Source organism: Gymnoscopelus braueri, assembly GCF_963280865.1.
Source record: "Gymnoscopelus braueri genome assembly, chromosome: 10".
Taxonomy (NCBI): domain Eukaryota; kingdom Metazoa; phylum Chordata; class Actinopteri; order Myctophiformes; family Myctophidae; genus Gymnoscopelus; species Gymnoscopelus braueri.
In genome coordinates this window covers 35,379,352-35,400,134 of record NC_137611.1, presented here as the reverse complement: position 1 = coordinate 35,400,134, position 20,783 = coordinate 35,379,352, and the positions used below count along the sequence as shown (strand labels likewise).

The window sequence follows — 20,783 nt, the reverse complement described above, 5'->3', positions numbered from 1 at the left end:
GGCCAGTCAAAATTGCTCGGCGGGCCGGAAGTGGCCCGCGGGCCGGAGGTTGAGTATCACTGCTGTAAGCCCTACTATTAAACAGCATAAAGAGGACATGTGTCTAACCTACCAACCAGTAGATGACCCCCCCCTCCAGAACACACACACACACAGACACACACACACACACACACACACAGACACACACACACACACACACAGTGACTGTGTGAAACTCTACATGTGGTCCCAATGTGCTTCTTCACGCAACAGCTCATATGTTAGCATATCCTGACTACGTGTGTGTGTGTGTGTGTGTGTGTGTGTGTGTGTGTGTGTGTTTATGTGTTTGTGTGCATGTGTGCGTGTGTGTGTGTGTTTATGTGTAGAGGGCTAAAGGTAGAATTAACGGGAACACCAAACATGTGACATCATTGCTGCCACCTGTGGGCAACCAGGCGAGATATCCAGGGATAGCAGGCCAGTAGCAAGGTGTGTGTGTGTGTGTGTGTGTGTGTGTGTGTGTGTGTGTGTGTGTGTGTGTGTGTGTGTGTGTGTGTGTGTATGTGTGTGTGTGTGTGTGTGTGTGTGTGTGTGTGTGTGTGTGTGTGTGTGTGTGCGTGCGTGTGCGTGCGTGCGTGTACGCCTCTACAGTATTTGTCTGTATGCCTGTGCAACATGCATGCACGTTCGTTCGTACAGTACGCGTTTGAGTGCGTGCACGCATGTTTGCGCGTGCGTGGACATCTACCTGTTTGAGTTTGCGTGCACAAAATCCTGAGTGTTAACTTAACTCTGAGAGTGTGTTCAAATGGAACCAAATGGACCCGTACGTTGCAAAAGGATAAATGAACACATCTTTAGAAATGTGTAAGTCGCTTCAGGAATCAAGAAAGATGGGCCCTCGACTACAAGAACTGCTACGTTCTCCAGGACTAGAACGCACACGCATTTTGCCACACGTGAGATTGAAACACTCAATTGAGCAAAATGGCTGCAGTGTGTCTTTATTCACATACTTTTGGAGGAAAGAACAATTTACGTAGCATTCAACTGGCTAGAAACTCCTTTAGAATTATATATTAGGGTTTCCTGTATATAAAACATTTGAACATGAGCTCACTCCGCTCATGTAACGCATTTAACCCATTAACACCTGGAACGCATCTGTGTCACTTTATATTTCTTTGGCTATTCAAAAATAGCAGATATACAAGCTCATAGCGCGGCACCGAGTGCCGCGCTATGAGCTTGTAGATCTGCTATTTTTGAAAAAACGTGAAAATTATTTTTTTATATTTTTTTCCGAAAAACTGTTAGGATTTAGAAAATGTTTAGAAGCGGCCTCAGGTCTTAATGGGTTAAATCTCGACCCGGCTCCTGGAGCATAAATATTTTCTGCATTTACATCATCTGCAAAAGAACCTTCTGCCAGGAAATGAAAACTGTCTTGCTTTCCCGGTCCAACAACACCATCATGTGTGGCGGTTGTAGAGTCGACGTAGAGCTCGGCGCAGAAAGGAGGAGGAATTTACGAAGCTCCTCGGGCTAAGGAATGACTCAACCAACGACTTAATGACTTACTACTAAAGTACTACTAAAGTCCACAGTGGGAGATGAGTCACACCACTCTCTCTCTCTCTCTTTCTCTCTCTCACACACACATGGAGTGTAATGTCTTATTTAATTACAGCAACAACAAAAAAACACCACGGAACATGACTCAAGTGCAGCTGAATGACTTGGTCCTCATTAGTCTGGTTTCCAAATCGAGGCTTAATAGAGCTTAGCCATTATCTATGGCATTCAGTTCCCTCTAGAGCAGACTCTGTGGGATTCCTTTTGTTTTGCATCTTGCTGCTTAAAGCTGTTGATTTCTTCCGTGGGCCACATAAAGTCACATGAACGCATATTGAATTGCATTAACCCTTTAAGACCTGAAGCCGATTCTACATGTCTCCTAAATCCCAACAGTATTCTGAAAAACTTATGTTTCAGTGTGGTGCTCAATCTTTTTCATGTCAAGGACCCCCAAAAGGATATATATTTGGCCGCGGACCCCCATGTCAAAATATTTTGTTCCAGGGACCCCCCAGAAGCAAAGATTTGAGATAAAACTTTTCGCTTTAAAACACATAAATTCAAAGATTTGCACACATTTTCACGATTTTTCAAAAATAGCAGATCTACAAGCTCGTAGCGCGGCACTCGGTGCCGCGCTATGAGCTTGTATATCTGCTATTTTTGAATAGCCAAAGTGTAAAATAATGCTTTTTAGCCCAAATCAAAAAATTACACAGATAAGTTCCAGGTCTTAATGGGTTAAAGAAAACGCTCGACTGATCCTGGGCGAGCCGCACGGCACGCTTGCCCTAATATGGAACGAGAGAGGGATAGTGTGATACTTGTACCCAAACATAACACCACCACGTTTTTGCATCCTTGCACCGTGACATCATCGATTTTTCCTTCTGTGTGGTTGTGTGTGTTTTCCTTGTAACTTCCTACCACCGAATATCAAAAAGTTGTACGAGGACCAAAGTGCCAAGGGAAAAAGACTTAAAGCGATTAACAATCAGTCTGCAAAAAAAAAGTTTTGCCTCCACCAGCGGAAAACTTTTGTCAGCCAAAACCAGCCTGGCAAATCAACCAGAGGTTTGGTTCCACTCCAAGAAAAGAAATCAATACGGGTTGGCATGAAGAAACAACTAATAAATCAAATGAATGAATGAATGAATGAAACAAAGAAGCAATGCCTGGCCAGATATGAAGGCCTGGAGAACGAGTGCCGCGCTGCCTCGGCTTCCTATAGGGCGGTGGTTCTCAAACCTTTTTAACCCATTAAGACCGGGAGAAGCATCATTTTTTGATTCGAGCTAAAAAGAATTATTTTACACTTTGGCTATTCAAAAATAGCAGATATACAAGCTCATAGCGCGGCACCGAGTGCCGCGCTATGAGCTTGTAGATCTGCTATTTTTGAGATTGTTTTTTTTTTGTTGCAAATCTTTGAACATTTGTAACTGAAATCTTTGCTTCTGGGGGTCCCTGGAACAATATATTTTGAGATGGGGGTCCTTGGGCAAATACATATACATTTTGGGGTCCTTGACATGAAAGTTTGAGAACCACTGACAGAGTAACATAAGTATAAAAAAAAAAAAAAAGTTTTTAGAAGACATTCTAAAACATTTTGTAGAATCGGCCTCAGGTCTTAATGGGTTAATATTCAAAGACCCTCATAACTCTGAGAGTGTACACACTCGCAGAGTTACAGACCTGTAAGGGTTCCATTTGGAACCCCCCTCGAGGAACCCTGAGGGTCCCTGGACCCCCAGCTTTGAGAACCACCGCTATTAGGGAACACACAGAACTCCCACCTGGTTTTTCCCACAATGCACCGGGGCTATTTCCACCAGACCTGGAATGTGTGCGCAGCCAGCGGTGCGTTTTAATTGGACACAGAGGGAGACCCCCAGACACATGCAACTGACACATGCAACGGTCTTCACCGAAATAACTTAACCCATTCAATCCGGGGACGCGCCTGTGTCATTTTAAGATTTCTTTGGCTATTTTGGAAACAAAATCGTGAAAATGTGTCAAATCTTTGTATATATATATTTTTTTTTAAAGCAAACATTTTTAACACAAATCTTTGCTTCTGGGGGTCCCTGGAACAAAACGTTTTGGGTCCGCGGCCAAATACATATAATTTTGGGGGTCCTTGAGAACCACTGATATAGAAACATAAGTTTTTCAAAAAACTGTAGGAAGACATTTGTAGAATCCCCAGAAGCAAAGATTTGAGTTACAAATGTTTGCTTAAAAAATATATATATTCAAAGATTTGCATGAATTCATAAAGATTGATCAAAAATAGCAGATCTACAAGCTCATAGCGCGGCACAGAGTGCTGCGCTATGAGCTTGTAGATCTGCTATTTTTTAAAAGCCAAAGAAATCTAAAAATGACACAGATACGTTCCTGGTCTTAATGGGTTAATGTAGAGAGAACTGCTTTTAAAATTTCCTTATTTTGTTTGTGTCTTTTTATAATTAAGTGTATAGTGTGGTTGAAGGGTATGTTCTGGTCCTTTCAAATCTGATCTGAGTATCATTGTCTAGAAGTTCTTCCATCCTCTTGAAAAAAACACCAGTGTTTTGTTGCGATTGAGACAGTAGAAACTCAAGTTAATAATAGATTTGGGGATTTTAAATACCAAAAAATGTTGAGGTTTTAGTCTTTGTTCTAAGTTCAACTATAGTGCACGCCTGTGTGTGTGTGTGTGTGTGTGTGTGTGTGTGTGTGTGTGTGTGTGTGTGTGTGTGTGTGTGTGTGTGTGTGTGTGTGTGTGTGTGTGTGCGTGTGTGTATACAGTATGTCGTCGCTGCCAGGTGGAAATCTGTCCAAAACTCTTGCTTGTCAGGAAATGGAAAAAATAACTTGTGTTACAATGGATCCGATGCTCTTGTTAATACTTTTCATTGGTTAAATATTTATAAAACCCACAGACAGATTTAACCACATTCTCTTTTAACAAAATGAATGAATTGTTGCAGTGCGACACGCTTTGAGTCTAACCCTAACCCTATTTCTGCTACTTTTCTGTGACACTGTAGTATTATCCTTCACATCCATCCGTTTTTATCTGAAATTTCACGAGTTTACAAAAGAAGTCGTAAGTCCTTAGTATTAGGATTTGGACCGCAAAGTTTTTTTTTATCACACAACAAATGGGCCCGCGGCCAGGTCGCGTGTGAGAGGGTGTGGAAAGCTAAGCTGGAATGTACGAGGGAAGAGTCTGCCCGGGTTCTTCACACTGTTTAATCGATTCCTGGGTCAAACACTCTCACATGTGTTGAATGTTGTGAGCTGACACACCTCAAACTTGTGGAAACTAGTAGGGATAGAACAAGGGGGCAATCCCATGCAGGGCTACGGTTTGAGCTACACATGGCTGTATGCTGGGTGTCGCTCTCTGGAAAATACCAGATCTACAAGCATAAAGCAGGCTCAAGGTTTGACAATGAAAGGTAAAGGGGGTTGGTGGTGGAATGGACGGACATAAGGACATTATGAGGGGTATGTGAATGGACTGGCTGGCTGCCTGGAAGGAGAGAAGGACAGAAGGACAAGATGATTGAATAGAGGAGCGTCTTAATGGATGTCTGATTCCCGACATGACATGACATTACGTTAATATCTCAACTTGATTTGTTGTCTGGTTTTGTACAGACAGTGACTGGAAAGCCCCCCGGGGCCTCTTTCATTTCCTGTACATAAAACTACATTTTTATCATGTGCTAGGGGGGCAGTCTCGCGTAGCCAGACAACTATTCCACAATCTCCGAATGTTGTATGTAGAGTCTGGAACTACCCACTCTGAAAGCCGAGAACAGAGGCTGTCTCCTGTTCGTCACTTCCGTTCATGAAAATATATTAAAAAATATCTTTACATTTTATTTTAGAAAAATAGAAGATCTACAAGCTCATAGCGCGGCACCGAGTGCCGCGCTATGAGCTTGTAGATCTGCTATTTTTGAAAAATTGAGAAAATGTGTGCAAATTAATATATTTATATTCTTTTAAAGCGATTTTTTTTTACTCAAATCTTTGCTTCTGGGGGTTCCTGGAACAAAATATTTTGAGGTGGTGGTCAGCGGCCAAATACATACAGTATCATTTTGGGGGTCCTTGACATGAAAAGGTTTGAGAACCACTGATATTTTTTCAAAAAACGTAGGATTACAAGACATTTTGCAGAATCGGAACCTCAGGCATTAAATGGGTTAATTTGATTTATATTAGGACAAATTTGCGTGACTGTAAAGATGAAACGGAAGCGGGGTGGAGACGTCACATACACTTTATCCACTGATCATTTTCAGAGCTTCCGTCCTCCAGACTGTATGACGGAAGCATTTGAAAATTGTTGGAGGCAACAGTGTCGCTCGCAAGACTACTAGCGGGGGGCTGTACGGATGGCCATGCATGTTGGTCGGTCCATCCGTCCGTCCACCACTTTATTTCCAAACAAAACCTCCACCTACCGGGTGGATTTCCATGGAATTCATTGTGCACCTCCATGATGCTCCCCAGACAATGCCCCCTTCTGATTTTGGTGAGCTTCCAACACTGTACCGATTTTAGTGACCCGATGGCTGTTCATCTAGCGCCGACCTTAGGACAATTTCCAGTTAGGTGTAAGCAGGGCTGTGAGTGGGGCTTTTAGACTGTTAGGTGGAAGATCTATGGCACAAGGTGGTGCATGGTCTAAAGCTGTGCCTTGGGGGCTATAGTCCAACAATTTTGCCATTTAGACGGTGGATAATCTGGGTGTAAAGTGAGGCGCAAGACGCAAAGGGGTTGCACTGAAGTCTCTGAATTAGTCATGGGTGTGTTTTGGGCATTAACATAAATCAGAGTGTCATCTCCCATTTCCTTTAAGAGCCAAGTGCGCCTGCACCTGACACACTGTTATTTAAATGATGGATTCGGCAAAAGTTGGATCATGAGACGCGAACAATTTTCTGCAGAGGAAAAGCCGGTTCTGCTCATTGCACGAAGTGAAAGCATGCAAGTATCTACGGGAGAAGCTTTACTAGCATGATATAATGATGTCAGCAGATGGGAGGGAAACGAAAGCTCTCCGCTCACCTTAACCTTAAACATCAAGTGGAAACAGGAGGTGGACCACCCTCCGCGATGGCCATACTGCTGCTGCTGGCATTATTTGGGGGGGCATGTGGTCGTTACAGGACATTACAGGAGGGAGGCATCCTCCTGTAGGAGGCATCCTCCTGTAATGTCTCCTTATTTAACCATTTAAAACCTGGAACCGCATCTGTGTCATTTTTAGATTTTAGCTAAAAAAGCATTATTTTACACTTTGGCTATTAAAAAATAGCCGATATACAAGCTCATAGCGCGGCACCGAGTGCCGTGCTACGAGCTTGTAGATCTGCTATTTTTGAAAAATCGTGAAAATGAGTGCAAATCTTTGAATATATATATTTTTAAAGCGAACATTTGTAACTCAAATCTTTGCTTCTGCGAACCCCTGGAAAAACATATTTTGAGATGGGGGTCCGCGGCCAAATACATATAGTTTTGGGGGTCCTTGACATGAAAAGGATTGAGCACTACTGATATAGAAACATACGTTTTTCAGAATACTGTTGGGATTTAGGAGACATGTACAATCGGCTTCAGGTCTTAATGGGTTAAAGAAAAAGAAAAAGAAAAAAAACCTGGAACACCTATACATTGTTATACATTTCAAGCCGGGAACACCTCTGTGTCACATTAGCTGTTGATATATACTGTTTTTAGAATCTGCCTCAGGTCTAAAGGGGTTAAAGTCCGAGAGACAACTGTGATATCCTGACATGTCAACTTAATCATCACTTAGTAATCAGTAATCAGCCCCGAAATGGATAGGAAGGAACTGCTACAGCTGTATTGTTGAGTTGGGCTGTCAGCGAATATTCCATATGCAAATATATCGTTGCTGTCGGGCAGAAACCAATTATCTCCATATTCTAACTTTGTGTTTTTTGTAAATTAACGCCCTACTATCATACTACAGCGTCACACAAAACCATCAACACATTCTCGGCTGATACCGACAATAAACCTACTTACTTACAGTACTTATTTTGTTTACATGAGCGATATGTTGAATTTGGATGGATTTTGATTGGATGCAGTGTGTGTTGTGTACCCGCCTATATAGGTCTGGTGCAAGGTAGGGCATTTAGTCTTGTTTTTCTTAACACATTGGGTGCCAAAACCGTATATATACTTCTTTTCAAAAACTGACGTTGAGTGCCAAAACCGTATATATACTGTTTTTGAAAAAAAAACAAAAAAACATTTTTTTTTTCCTTCACAGCACCAGGAGATATCATTTTTCAAAGATTTAGACTCCAATCCACTTCCTGGTTAACTTATGACTTCAAAAACCTGTATCTCGGCTCCTGTGTACTTTTTTTTTTTACAATGTTAATTTAACTATTTTCAACTGGCTGCAACTATGGAACGGATTACCGAATGTTTTTATGTGTGTAATGAGGGGATCACCGTGAGGACGGTGATCACTGAAAATATTTTGTGACTACTTGAAAAAGGTTCAAAAATGGTTAAAAATCCTGGCACTTTTAATAAACCTCTGGCACCCAATGTGTTAAAATGCATCAAACTTTTTTTGTGTGTCTGTGTCTTTAAGAAACACACCAATAGATAACGCAAGAGACAATGAGAACTAACGAGGGAAGAGTCTTAGGCGTCAATTCATTTTTAAGGGGTCAAAACTCACAAGATACAAAAAGGAAAACCTACTGAGCTAAAGGGCTGAGGCTGAGTGCTCCTTTCTGAAGGGGGAAAAAAAGCTTTGGGGACGGATGTCACAAGACTGAGCAGGCTGCTTAGTCTAACAACACACTAAGTCCCAAGACAATGTGTACATTTAGAACAAATCCAGACTGCTCACCATGCAAGGGGACGATAATGTGTGTGTGTGTGTGTGTGTGTGTGTGTGTGTTTGTGTGTCTCTCTCTCTCCACGCATACACTCTTATCCAGGAGGGGCCCTCCTCAGCTGTAATGGTTTGCGATGAGCAAAACTTCAAAGACATGTACATTTATTGAAGCTAAGTAAACTTACTAGTCGGTCAAGCCCGGTATCAAATCAACGATCAAAGTTTGCCGAAAAAATACTGGATTCTACTATGTTACCACTATGAACTATAAATATGTCGAGCGATTTCTCCGTGACAGTTTAATGTGCCCTGTCTGGCATGTGTGTGTATAAATGGTGAGAGGCAGCCGGCGGGCTATAAGTCTTTCACTGTAAGCCCGTGAATGTTTAACTGTAAGCTCGATATGTTGCCATAACGCTGTGACAATGTGCGAGGATGGGTGTGTGTGTTTCGGAGTGGGTTTCTCGGTCGCCGCGCACCTCGTTTCGCCGTGCCGCCATAATGTGTTTGCGTGTTATGTGTGTGTGTGCAGGATTTCCCTGTGTATAGAAGAAGCATGCTATATAGCAGCTGCTTCAGCTCCTTTCTCTTATAGGGCCAGAATTTACAGTGGCTCCTCTGGCTCCCTGAAGTATTTACGAGCTCCCAAAACACTCGCTCTCCCACGTATATACGCTGGACTTGAGAGACCGTAGAACCCAAAGACTCTTAGAGGGAACGGAGAGCGTTCTGACTGTTACTGGGATCCAAACCACCGGGGCACGCACGCATACACACACACACACACACACACACACTTTTAGAGTTTAGAGGGCAGTATTTAAAACCCAGCCCCAAACATCCAGATTTAGTCAAACTATCAGTTATAACACCCGTCCAAGTAATCATCATACCACCCTAAAAGGCACTCCCAAAAAACACCTTATTTATTTCTCATTGCTGGCATAGAACTAACACCCAATGAAATGACTGACCAATTATGACCCAGGGCTCATACAGTAACTACTTAACCACTTTAAAACCCCCATATGGTTGAGCAGAGTCCCCTCAGGGCTCTACGCTAGTGTCTTTTCTGTTTTCTGTTATTGTGGGGAAAGCTTTCGCTGAAAAAAAGCTGATCTGATATTTTCTGCAGAAGAGTGTTCAGATCACAGCTCTGTACTATTCTATTCTCAAAGTCTTCACAGTGAAATCCTCAGTATTCATTTATCCATTTGGAACTCACAGAGTGTATAAAATGGAACCAAATGGACCCTTACTGATCCATTTGAGTTGAGTTGAGTTGAGTGTCCCTGTGTTGCAAGAAGGTCCATTTCACAAGAACAGGCTAAACAGTGTCTGAACCCAGACCTGAGATAGCATGCATGGTACACAGATGCAAGGGCTTAACCCATTCAATCCCGGAACGCATCTGTGTCATTTTAAGATTTCTTTGGCTATTAAAAAATAGCAGATCTACAAGCTCATAGAGCTTATTTTTTTTGAAAAATCGTGAAAATTTGTGTAAATCTTTGAATATATATATATATATTTTTTTAAAGCGAACATTTTCAACTCAAATCTTTGAAGCAAAGTTAACTCATTGAGTGCCATTAACGTGTTTCACGTGTTTTACCGCTATGGTGCAACGTGCCATTAACGTGTTTCACGTGTTTTTGAAAACCCAAGATATCATTATCTGAAGATTTGCAGCTCCATCCACTCCTTGTTTAACTTATAACTGAAAAGGGCTGCATCTCGCTTCCTAAGCCCTTTTTTTTTACTTTGAAATAAATAAATAAAAATCGTACTGGCCAGAAATAGCCAGAAATAATTCGGGCACTCAATGAGTTAAAAATGTATATATATATTGAAAAGATTTCCCCAAATTTTCACGATTATTTAAAAAAAATAGCAGATCTACAAGCTCATAGCGCTATGAGCCTGTACATCTGCTATAGCCAAAGAAATCTTACAGTGACACAGATGCGTTCCCGGTCTTAATGGATTAAAAAGGAGCTTAGACCCAACAAGAGAGGCACCCAATCCAAGTGTGGGTGTGTGCTGTGCACACAACCTCCCACCACCTCAACACTATACACACTAACTAAAGCCTCTGGAAAGAAAGAAAAAGAAAATCCCACTCATGTAAAAAGGTAGAAAAGAAAGGGGGGAGGAAGTAAAAAAGAAAGAGAAGAAAAAAAACATGAGCTACTGGCTAAAGCCTGATTTTGTTTGCACGTTGGCGCTGCATGCCGTAAATAGCAGATCTACAAGCTCACAGCGCGTCGCATTCGTGACGCGTTGTAGAGCTTGTAGATCTGCTATTTACTGAGCAGGACACCGGCACACAACAAAGTATAACAGAGGCTTAATAAGCTGTAAGCTTGGGCAGCAGGTCCTGTGTTAGTGGATAAGACAGAGGTAGTAGGGCTGAGGACCAGTGTTGCCATGTCCGCTTATTATAAGCGACCTTGGGCTTGTTTTTCTGCGAAGTCATTTGTAAATATTAGTGGTTGCTGGTTGCGGTTTTTGGGGGCTTGTTTCTAAGTGTAGTTGCTTATTTGGGCTTGCTGTCTAATGTTGTTTAGATCGGTGGTTTTTATGTCAAGGACCCCCCAAATGAATATGTATTTGACCTTTTATTTTCCTTTTGTCAATAAAAACGTCAATCAATCAATCAATCAAAAAGACCAGCAGAAAAACACAAACTGGCCTCACTAGTTCATCTAAAAGCATGCAGACAATGTATTTCTCAATCATTTCATTTGGTTGAGTTTTCTCTGTGATTTGTATACGACACTTTGATTTTGTAGTCAACTTACTTCATGCTTAAACGTTTATCGACTTTAATCTAGCACTTTCTTTTTTATTGTTTTCTTTGTGAAGTTGGTTCCTTCCGTCATTGGGTGAACACAAAACAGCCATTAAGTATATTGTAGACTCTGTGGGGGGGGGGGGGGGGTGACATCAATAGAAATGGAGGTATGCTAACATCTTCAGATATGCTACATGTGGGTTTACCATTTTAGCTACACAGTAAAATCCTCAGTGTTAACCCTTTAAGACCAGGAACGCATCTGTGTCATTTTAGATTTCTTTGGCTAGTGAAAAATAGCAGATCTACAAGCTCATAGCGTGGCACTGAGTGCCGCGCTATGAGCTTGTAGAATATTTTATATCAGTGGTTCTAAAACTTTTTCATGTCAAGGACCTCCAAAAATGATACGTATTTGGCCGTGAGCCCAAACTCTAAATATTTTGTTCCAGGGACCCCACAGACACAAAGATTTGAAAAAGAGATTTGCACAAATGTTCAATATAAAAAAAAAATAGCAGCTCTACAAGCTCGTAGCGCGGCACTATGAGCTTGTAGATCTGCTATTTTTCAATAGCCGAAGTATAAAATGATGGTTATAGCTAAAATCTAAAATGACACAGATGCGTTCCCGGATTGAATGGGTTAATTCTGTCCATTTGCAACTCTGAGACTGTACAAATGTAACATAGTGGACCCTTGCGGGTCCATTTGGTTACATTTGGACACGCTCGTTTCACAGTGTAGTGCAACAGTTCCACATATAGCCACATACTGCATGTGCTATTTCCCCTCTTGTGAGTTAGTGATAAAGTGTGTCTCTAATGAGTTGTGACACCTCCATTCCATCATTGCGTGATATGTTTGTACAGACTGAGCTATATGCACACGAGAGGCTATGAACAAAACAGCTGGCCTGTGTCTCCTCCTTTTCTATCCAATGTGGAAATAAATATCATTTTATTATTGGCATTTAAACTATCTCGAAAAACAACAAGGTAACACTTTCTATGAAAGACCATGTCTGTAACGCATTATAAATATTCCACTACAGTATAAATGCACAAAATCTCTGTCTGCGTGTTTGCCTGTAGTTCGCGCTTCTTGAGAACCGTTCGACCGACCGACTTCAAAGTCAGCGTGTCGCTGAGGACCCGAGGGAGTGCCGTGCCCAGCGTCGAGTCTGGCGTTTTTTGGGGACAGACAACTTCCAATCCAATCCAATCCACTTTATTTATAAAGCACATTTAAAACAACAGCGTTGAGTGCTGTACACTCAGTAACAAAAAATATATACTAACAATACACAATAAACAGGGGGGGAAATACATAGAGGGTGCAACAGACACATTGCCTAGTGGAAACAGCAACTCTCAGTCTGAATCATCGAAAGCCAAGTACACGTGAGTTTTCAAACGTGATTTAAACTTTAAATCACATTTGAAAACTCTCTTGTACTCCTCGGCAGGCAAGGTTTGAGAAGGTCCAACATGGGTTGGAAGATCATTCCACAGTTTGGGCGCTACAGCGGAAAATGATCTATACCACCGAGTCTTCAGCCTTGTTGTTGGGACCTTAAGAAGTGACTGGTCAGTAGACCTCAAGACCCTTGTAGGGTCATTGGGTAGAAGCTCTGATATATACATTGGTGCCAACCCATTTAAAGACTTAAAACAAACATTAAGATCTTAAACTGAATCCTGTAGCAAACAGGGAGCCAGTGGAGGGAGGCAAGAATCGGGGAGATGTGATCATACTTCCGTATGAGGCGTAAGAGGCGAGCGTTTTGGACTAACTGAAGTCGTGACAAGCAGGTTTGGCTAACGACCAACATAAAGTGCATAATTACAGTAGTCGAGTCGGGTTGAGATAAAAGCATGGATAAGACGTTCAAAATCAAAAAGGGTCACTTCAAACTCGGCATGCACATCGGCGAGTACCCGAGGGTGTGATGCCAGTGAGGGAAGTCGGTTGGATCAACGGATCTCCCCAAAATTCCCATATATGGAGTACGTTGATGTCATCAATATGATGTCATAGACTGGCCTAGACTCCATATTTGGGCATGCCTGACACAGAACTCCATATATGGGCATAAAAGGGACACAGACAGACAACATGTACTCTGACAATGGGTATAACAGATATTACATAACTGGGCGGGGCATGCATTCCCAACTTGCATTGGTCCTCACATGAATCATTCCCAAGTAGGCCATCGGTCTAGTACTTAGTTATAATGCATTATAATTAGCTTATAACACTGTATAATTATAGTTATAAGTACTCATTAATACTACATACAATAATAAAGATTAAACTCATAGTGAATTATAATTCACATAGTAATAGATTATAGTAATTTAATCAATGTTATAATGCAGTGGTTCTCAAAGTGTGTCCGGGGACCCCCAGGGGTCCATGAGGGGGTTCCAGGGCGTGCCCAGCTAAATGAGTTAATATAGCATCAAAATCAGTTTAGCCATTTTAAAACCTATTCATGGGCCACTTGAAAATCGTGAACAATTTGGATGAATTTGGAATATTTTTAACACACAAATCTTGTATGGGTGTGTCCCTGGCACAATATGTTTTCAGATGGGGGTCCGCGGCCATGTACATAGTTAGTATACATTTTGGGGGTCCTTGATTTAGAAAAGGTTTGAGAACCAGTGTTAAAATGGATTGTTACGTTCCTGACTTACTTCCTGAGGATGGACTTTCTGATGACCAGGCCGTCCTCCAGGTCAGCCTCGTTGGCCATGAACAGCAGCCTCTTCCCTGACTCGTCCACACCCACAAAGTCCCTCTGCTCCGCTGCATGGGAGGACACACACACACACACACACACACACACACACACACACACACACACACACACACACACACAGCGTTAGAAACTGTTAACATCCCATCTCCTACAACAGTGCTGCATCATGGGAGAAAACATACACACAGTGTTAGAAACTGTTAACATCTCATCTCCTACAACAGTGCTGCATCATGGGAGAAAACACAAAAACAGCGTTAGAAACTGTTGCACAGCTACATTAAAGATAGTCTCTAACCAGGGATATGGGATATTATATTGATATTGTGATATGAGACTAAGATATCACCTAGGATTTTGGATATCATAATATTGTATAAGTGTAGTCTTTTCATGGTTTTAATCATTTAAACCCTATACACTTTAAAAAATGTGCAAAAAGTTTTCAAAAATAGCAAAAAATATGCTCATAGAAAAATGTACATCGTTATAATATGATATTATTGTCACAAAATTGATATGAAGGTATTTTGTAAAAGGTTGTGATATTTTATTTTGTCCATATGGCCCAGCAGTGTAATCGCCCAACTCTGCTATACTGCTTTGATGCAACAATCTAATGAGTTGACAGACACCATCAACCAGAAGACTGTTTGTTACCTGTCTTCTTCTTGCCCTTCTGACCAGGAACTGTCTCTGTGAACTCGTGTGCCTTGCTCATGAGCATGGACAGGGTGGCGTTGTGGGCTCTGAACAGGTCCACCACCTCATGGAGCGCTGCGTCCGTGATCAGGTCACAGCTGACCACCAGCACATCCGTCTGGAGGGAGAGAGAGAGAGAGAAAGAGAGCTGTATTGAGGAGAAATCTTTTTTTAAAACCAAACCAAAGAATATTTACGATTTTTTTTTTAATATATATACATTTGTATTCTATTACTATTTTAGTTTTTAATATTTATGTTATATTTTTTAGTTTAATGACTTGATATGATATGATATTTTGTCACGTTTTGTGACGTTGTGACGAAATTAGCCGTCTACAAGCTCACGGTGCGTTGTGAGCTTATCCACTATTTCTGAACTATTTGTCACAATTTTAGCCTATAATGATGACATGCCCAAAATAGGGACGCCAGGTTGAAAAGTCAAAAGTGGTTCAAGTTCTCTGTTATTACATGTATGAGAAAAGGGCTATATTTGAGTCATAACAAACGGTTTCATTTTGATCTCAACTCAAAGTGTAAACATGACATCAAGTGACTATCCACTTTACAAATACAGTACGTCACATATATCTAACTTCTTGTTTAGAGTTCAACCCGTTTGGGTTTGAAGTTATGTGCAGAGTGCACACATTTGGGTACACTGTGTTGATGCAATGCTGACAGACACATGGCAAAAGTTATGCTTGTTGCATTGCTTCAAAAACCCACATTTTCAATGTTTTTGCTTGATTGAGTCATAACTGAGATTATTTTATAGCTGTGCATATTAATTCATTGCCAACGTGGGAACATCCAAAAAGTGTGGCTTCCCTCAACCAATACTAAACATGAGAGTAAACACACACAGACACACCCATGAATAGTACACGTGTACCACTTACAGTGCACGTCGAAAACATCACACAGAAAGTCCGAAAAATACAGTGCAGCGTTATGCTTTATGTTTGCAATGTGTGGATTATTAGACTTGTATTTATACAGGTAAATCCCGTTGAGATGCTAGATCCATGGAGCCCTGTCCAAAATAGCAGCGATACAAGAAGTGGCAACAACATATAAACATATGGATGCGTCTGTCAGTCGTGCCGGTATGCATACAGTCTGAGTAAATATGAACACACGGGAACAATGGTGACGTTCCACAGGAAGGCTCTCATGCGTGAAGAGGCATGGACTGTGTTGCCTAACGACAGTCACAACAGAAATGAGCTTATGATGGGGGGATAGATAGAGAGACAAGGAGAGAGAGAGAGAGAGAGAGAGAGAGAGAGAGAGAGAGAGATGAAGAAAAAGGAGTGAGTGTAGATTGAGGGGGAGACTAGAGTCAGGCATGAACCTACTTGACAAACCCTTAGCTCTTCTGATTCCAAGTTTAGCCTTGTTTGCGTACAAATCACACTCACACACACACACGCACACACGCACACGCAGGTAGGGGCCTAAGTTTGCTAAACCTTTGAAAGCAGCTGGATTTATATTCCGTTGGGCGGCCGGATAAAAGCAAGATCTACAAACTGACGACGCAGCGCAGCGCAGGCGTGCTGTTGAGCTTGTAGATCGGCTATTTTCAGGCGCATGAGACCGGTCGGTGCGCAACGGAGTATACAGTATCAAGCCATTAATAAATCCTATGTGGCTTTGTCATTGTTTCTGTTTTGGAGAGTGTGTCTGCTTCCCATCTGCTAGCTCCCATGTCTGTTACCTCCCACTCACTCCCCCCTTCTACCTCTCCCACCCACCACCTCAAACTTTTTACCTCCAGGAATCCCGACCTCCCCATTGTCCAGCCCTGCTGCGGCCTCACGCCCTTCTACCCTAAAGCCTCTGCATCGAGGGTCCCATCTCTGCATCCTCCTCACTAGGGAAGGGACTAGGGATGTCTCGATATTGGCTTTTTTTGCCAATATTGTCCAACAATTTCAGCAAAGCTAATGTCAGTAAACAACATCACATATCTCCTGTTGTGGAACGAACACATATCTTATTGTGATGCTCTACTGGACGCATTCATAAATGCAACCAGGCTTTCCAAATGTAAACATTCACTGTGCAAAATAAGAGAATGACTTCAACTTGAAGTTATGGAAAAAAGTGCCAATATGGCACTGTCATATTCATTATTAAAGTGCATTATTATTATTTTTTACATTTTGTCTCAAACAACAGCTTGGATCATGCTCTCCCTGAGATAATCCTGACAATGCTCAGTACAACTAGATAAAAACCGATACCGATATTTTCCGATATAAAATGTTTATGTTTAATTATTATATATTATAATAGATATATTATCGTTTATCGTGATAAAGAAAACTCACAATAATTGTATCACAGGGATTTTAATCTATTGTGAAATTGGGATCTGAATTGACACTGGGATCAATTCACTTTTGCTGAGGTGCATATTTGGTACCACTTAAACCCTCTATACTTCAAGTAAAAACGGATGTGTAAAGAGCACACTTGCTCATACGCTCTTTTTTCACTCCACACCAAATCTCTTCCCCAAAAATAGCCGATCTACTATTGTTGGGCGCTCCACCCAGAATAGGGATGCTGAGGTGCAAGTGGCTAGAGAGCGAGTTTTAAGCATATTTTGATTATCACAATAATATCGTTGATATGAATTATTTGGGCCACAGTAATCGTGACATGCAATTTTCCATGATCCATCCCTACTCCACACCCTACAGTACCTTCTAAAAAAAAGTGGGGTCCTTGGGGTGGTTCCACACTACAGGTGACTTCATTATCAGTGCTGAGGTGGGAGATGGAAAGAGAGAGCGCTACCATGGTAGAGGAGGAGGAGGAGGACATGGGAGGGAGAAGCGATGGAGAGTAATGGAAAAAGACATGAGGTGGAGAGTAAAACGGGTGGGGGGGGGGGGATTGGTTCTGTACAGTCTCCATGGCTCATTGGGGGAGAAGGCCTGGAGCCAGGGGCCCCAAAACACCCACATCCCCGAGCCCCGCTTCGGCTGGCTGGCGCTGCTAGCTAGGCCGTGACACCCATCTGTGTGCTGCTGCTTCTGCATGCAGCGCGCACACACGACACACATGCTATGTTTATAGCATACATTACACACACACACACACACACACACACACACACACACGCTGAGACGGGCTGTATAGTATGAGCACACACATGGCCAACAGATAGCTCTGGCTATTGAGGCGGTTTTAAGACGCCACGGACGTTCCCCTCCCTACTGTAGCTAATGTCAAAGGTCATTGTTAAATGGCTGGCCGGGGCGTTGGCAGTGGCCCCTTTTGTACTTAATGGAAGATTTGGGTAACACACAGAACTAGCACTGGTATGGGAAGCCTTGACTTGGAAATGGACCAGTGAGGGTAAATGTTTTACACTCGCAGAGTTAAATGAACACTAAAGATGTTATAGTGCATGAAAAATACAAGCACACACAAACACGCTATTAGCGTGTTAGCGCTTTGGACATAAACAAAGCCGAACCAAACTGCGTAGTATTGCCTATTAGTTAGATCTAACAAAAGCAATTGTGTAGTCGTGATGCCAAAATGAACTTGCACAATTGAAACGACTTATGAGCGGATTAGTCTGTCGTCTCGTCGAGGAAGACAAAATCACTTTGTGAACGTAGGGTTCTAGAGACAAGCTAGGAGTGTCACTTGAGGCCTTCATTTTAACTTGTTTTGCCAACAATGTGAGTACTTTAGGACACTGTCTACAGTGTCTGTGGAGATAATTCAAACATACTTTAAATGATACTAATGTTGTAAACCTTTACGAAGACATATCTGTCTCCAAGTCTACTTCAAATAGCCTGGTGCAAACATAAGAGCCCTTATATCAGAGAACGGGGATGACTCGGCTAAATCGTTTAACCACTTTAGTCCTGTTTTATACTTCACTGTATGAAGTACAAGCTCACAACGCATCACATCTACACCAAATCTCTTCGCCAATGATAGCCGATCTACAAGCTCACACAAGCCTGCAGGCTCGAATGTATTATGTCCGCCAATCTTTTTCCGAATGTTCACCTACTATGACACACCCAGAATAGGGACACAAAAGTTCAAGTGGTTAATGTTTGCCTATAATGACATGCCGAAAATAGGGACGCCAGGTTTTTAATGAGGACACGGAGGTCAGTATGCTTCAAATAATAAACCCACTGTTTGCCAGACATTTTGGGGACACAGCCGGAAGTGTGCTGCCATGTCCGCTTATTATAAGCGACATTGGGCTTGTTTTCCTGCGAAGTCGCATGCAAATAAATATTGGTGGTTGCGAATAGCAGGTTGCGTTTTTTGTGTCATTTTAGATTTTAGCTACAGTATATATATATATAGCACCGGAGAACCCCAGGGGTCCTTGGGGGGGTTCCAGGGGGGTCCCTAGCAAAAGTAGTTAATATAGCATCACAATCATTTTAACCACTTAATTTTTTTACCATTATTTTATCCTTTGGCTATTCAAAAATAGCAGATATGCAAGCTCACTTTGTGCCGCGGCCAAATACGTATCATTTTGGGGGCCCTTTGACAACAAACGTTTGAGAGCCACTGGTCTAACAAACAAAAATCTGGCAACACTGGTTCAAACTCTCCACAACACACACACACCTCGGCCCACCCTGCCAGGACCATCTTCATTATAGCTTCAGCTATTCTCAGTATCCCAGCTATGTAATAACATGGAGGCCAAAGGACCGTTTGGGCCCATGTAGGAGAATAATGGGAATTCCATTGAGATATCGCTTACACTACACCCAGAATTAGACTAGAGCTAAACCTCCATCACTCATTTTACTAACTAGCCTCCATTGATGTGCTGAAGTGTGTGCGTGTGTGTGTGTGTGTGTGTGTGTGTGTGTGTGTGTGTGTGTGTGTGTGTGTGTGTGTGTGTGTGTGTGTGTGTGTGTGTGTGTGTGTGTGTGTGTGTGTGTGTGTGTGTGTGTGTGTGTGTGTGTGTGCGTGTGTGTGTGTGCGTGTGTGTGTGTGGTGTCCATTTGGCTGTCCAGTGACGTGCGCTGTCAGCAGACAGACTAATCCCACCATTAGCACCAGCAGCCCCAATGACAGAGACAACCTTTCCCCCGAGACAGAGAGGGAGAAGGAAGGAAGGAAGGAAGGAAAGAAAGATGGAAAGGTGGAAGGAAGGAGGCCAGACAGTAAGGAAGGAATCAGAGGGAGCAAGGGCAGAGGCTAGCAACTTAAACCCTATACTTAGTTGACCAGATTCCCAAGGGCATTATACTGGGACCCTTCCTGTTTTCGCTCGACACTAAATATCTTTGCCGAAAACAGCAGATAGATGCTCACATGTTGCAACGAAAAGCCCTGTGAGCTGGTAGATCTGCTATTCTTTAGCAGAATGTTAACCCCAGAATAGCGATGCTAAGGGTTCAAATTGGCAGGAGTGAAAGAAGGAGAAACAGACAGTAGGACGTCCTGTACAGTGTGTGTATGTATGGATAAATGCACACACACACACACACATGTGAAGAAAATGGTGCAATGGAACAATTCTTTTCATCAGTGGTTCTCTAGATGGATATGCTATGAGTACATACTGTATGTAGATACCTTTGTTTTTGTTTTTTTATTTTTCCTCCCTCTTCTTTTTTCCCGTCTCTTTCTGGAAACAACAAAAAACGATGGGGGCTTGCACAAAAACTAATTTCGGCCCAGTGTTTTACACCTGTAAACTGTGATGTGACGATCAAAGCGATTCTGATTCTGAATCACGGTGCGTTTTAACAGCGGGCGATTCAGGATAGTATTTTCCGGAAGTGCATTATATGTCTATGAGAGCCGGCAACTACTGGCGATGAGGCGAAGTGGGCGGGGGGGCGATGTTGATCTGAAAAGATGGATTTTATTTATCTGAGTGCCGCGGTACGAGCTTGTAAATCTGCTATTTGAATAGCCAAAGAAATCTAAAATGTTAAAAAGTTTCAGAACCACTGCCTTACATCGTAACTATATTTGAAGGAGGAGGAGGAGGGTGATGTGAAGAACATGTGATATGTTTAATG

The 20,783-nt window shown here is 42.1% G+C and overlaps 1 protein-coding gene across 2 annotated transcripts in view; it reads right to left on the bottom strand.

The window, feature by feature from the left end:
• Positions 1-20,783, bottom strand: part of eif2b3 (eukaryotic translation initiation factor 2B, subunit 3 gamma) — a 69,746-nt gene that overhangs the window by 29,115 nt on the left and 19,848 nt on the right. For both annotated transcript variants that reach the window (XM_080439489.1, XM_080439490.1), the window contains exons 4-5: positions 14,692-14,851; positions 13,967-14,078 (exon numbers count right to left, since the gene is read on the bottom strand). In XM_080439489.1, coding sequence (XP_080295615.1) covers positions 13,967-14,078; positions 14,692-14,851 — 272 coding nt within the window. The remainder of the gene's footprint in view (positions 1-13,966; positions 14,079-14,691; positions 14,852-20,783) is intronic.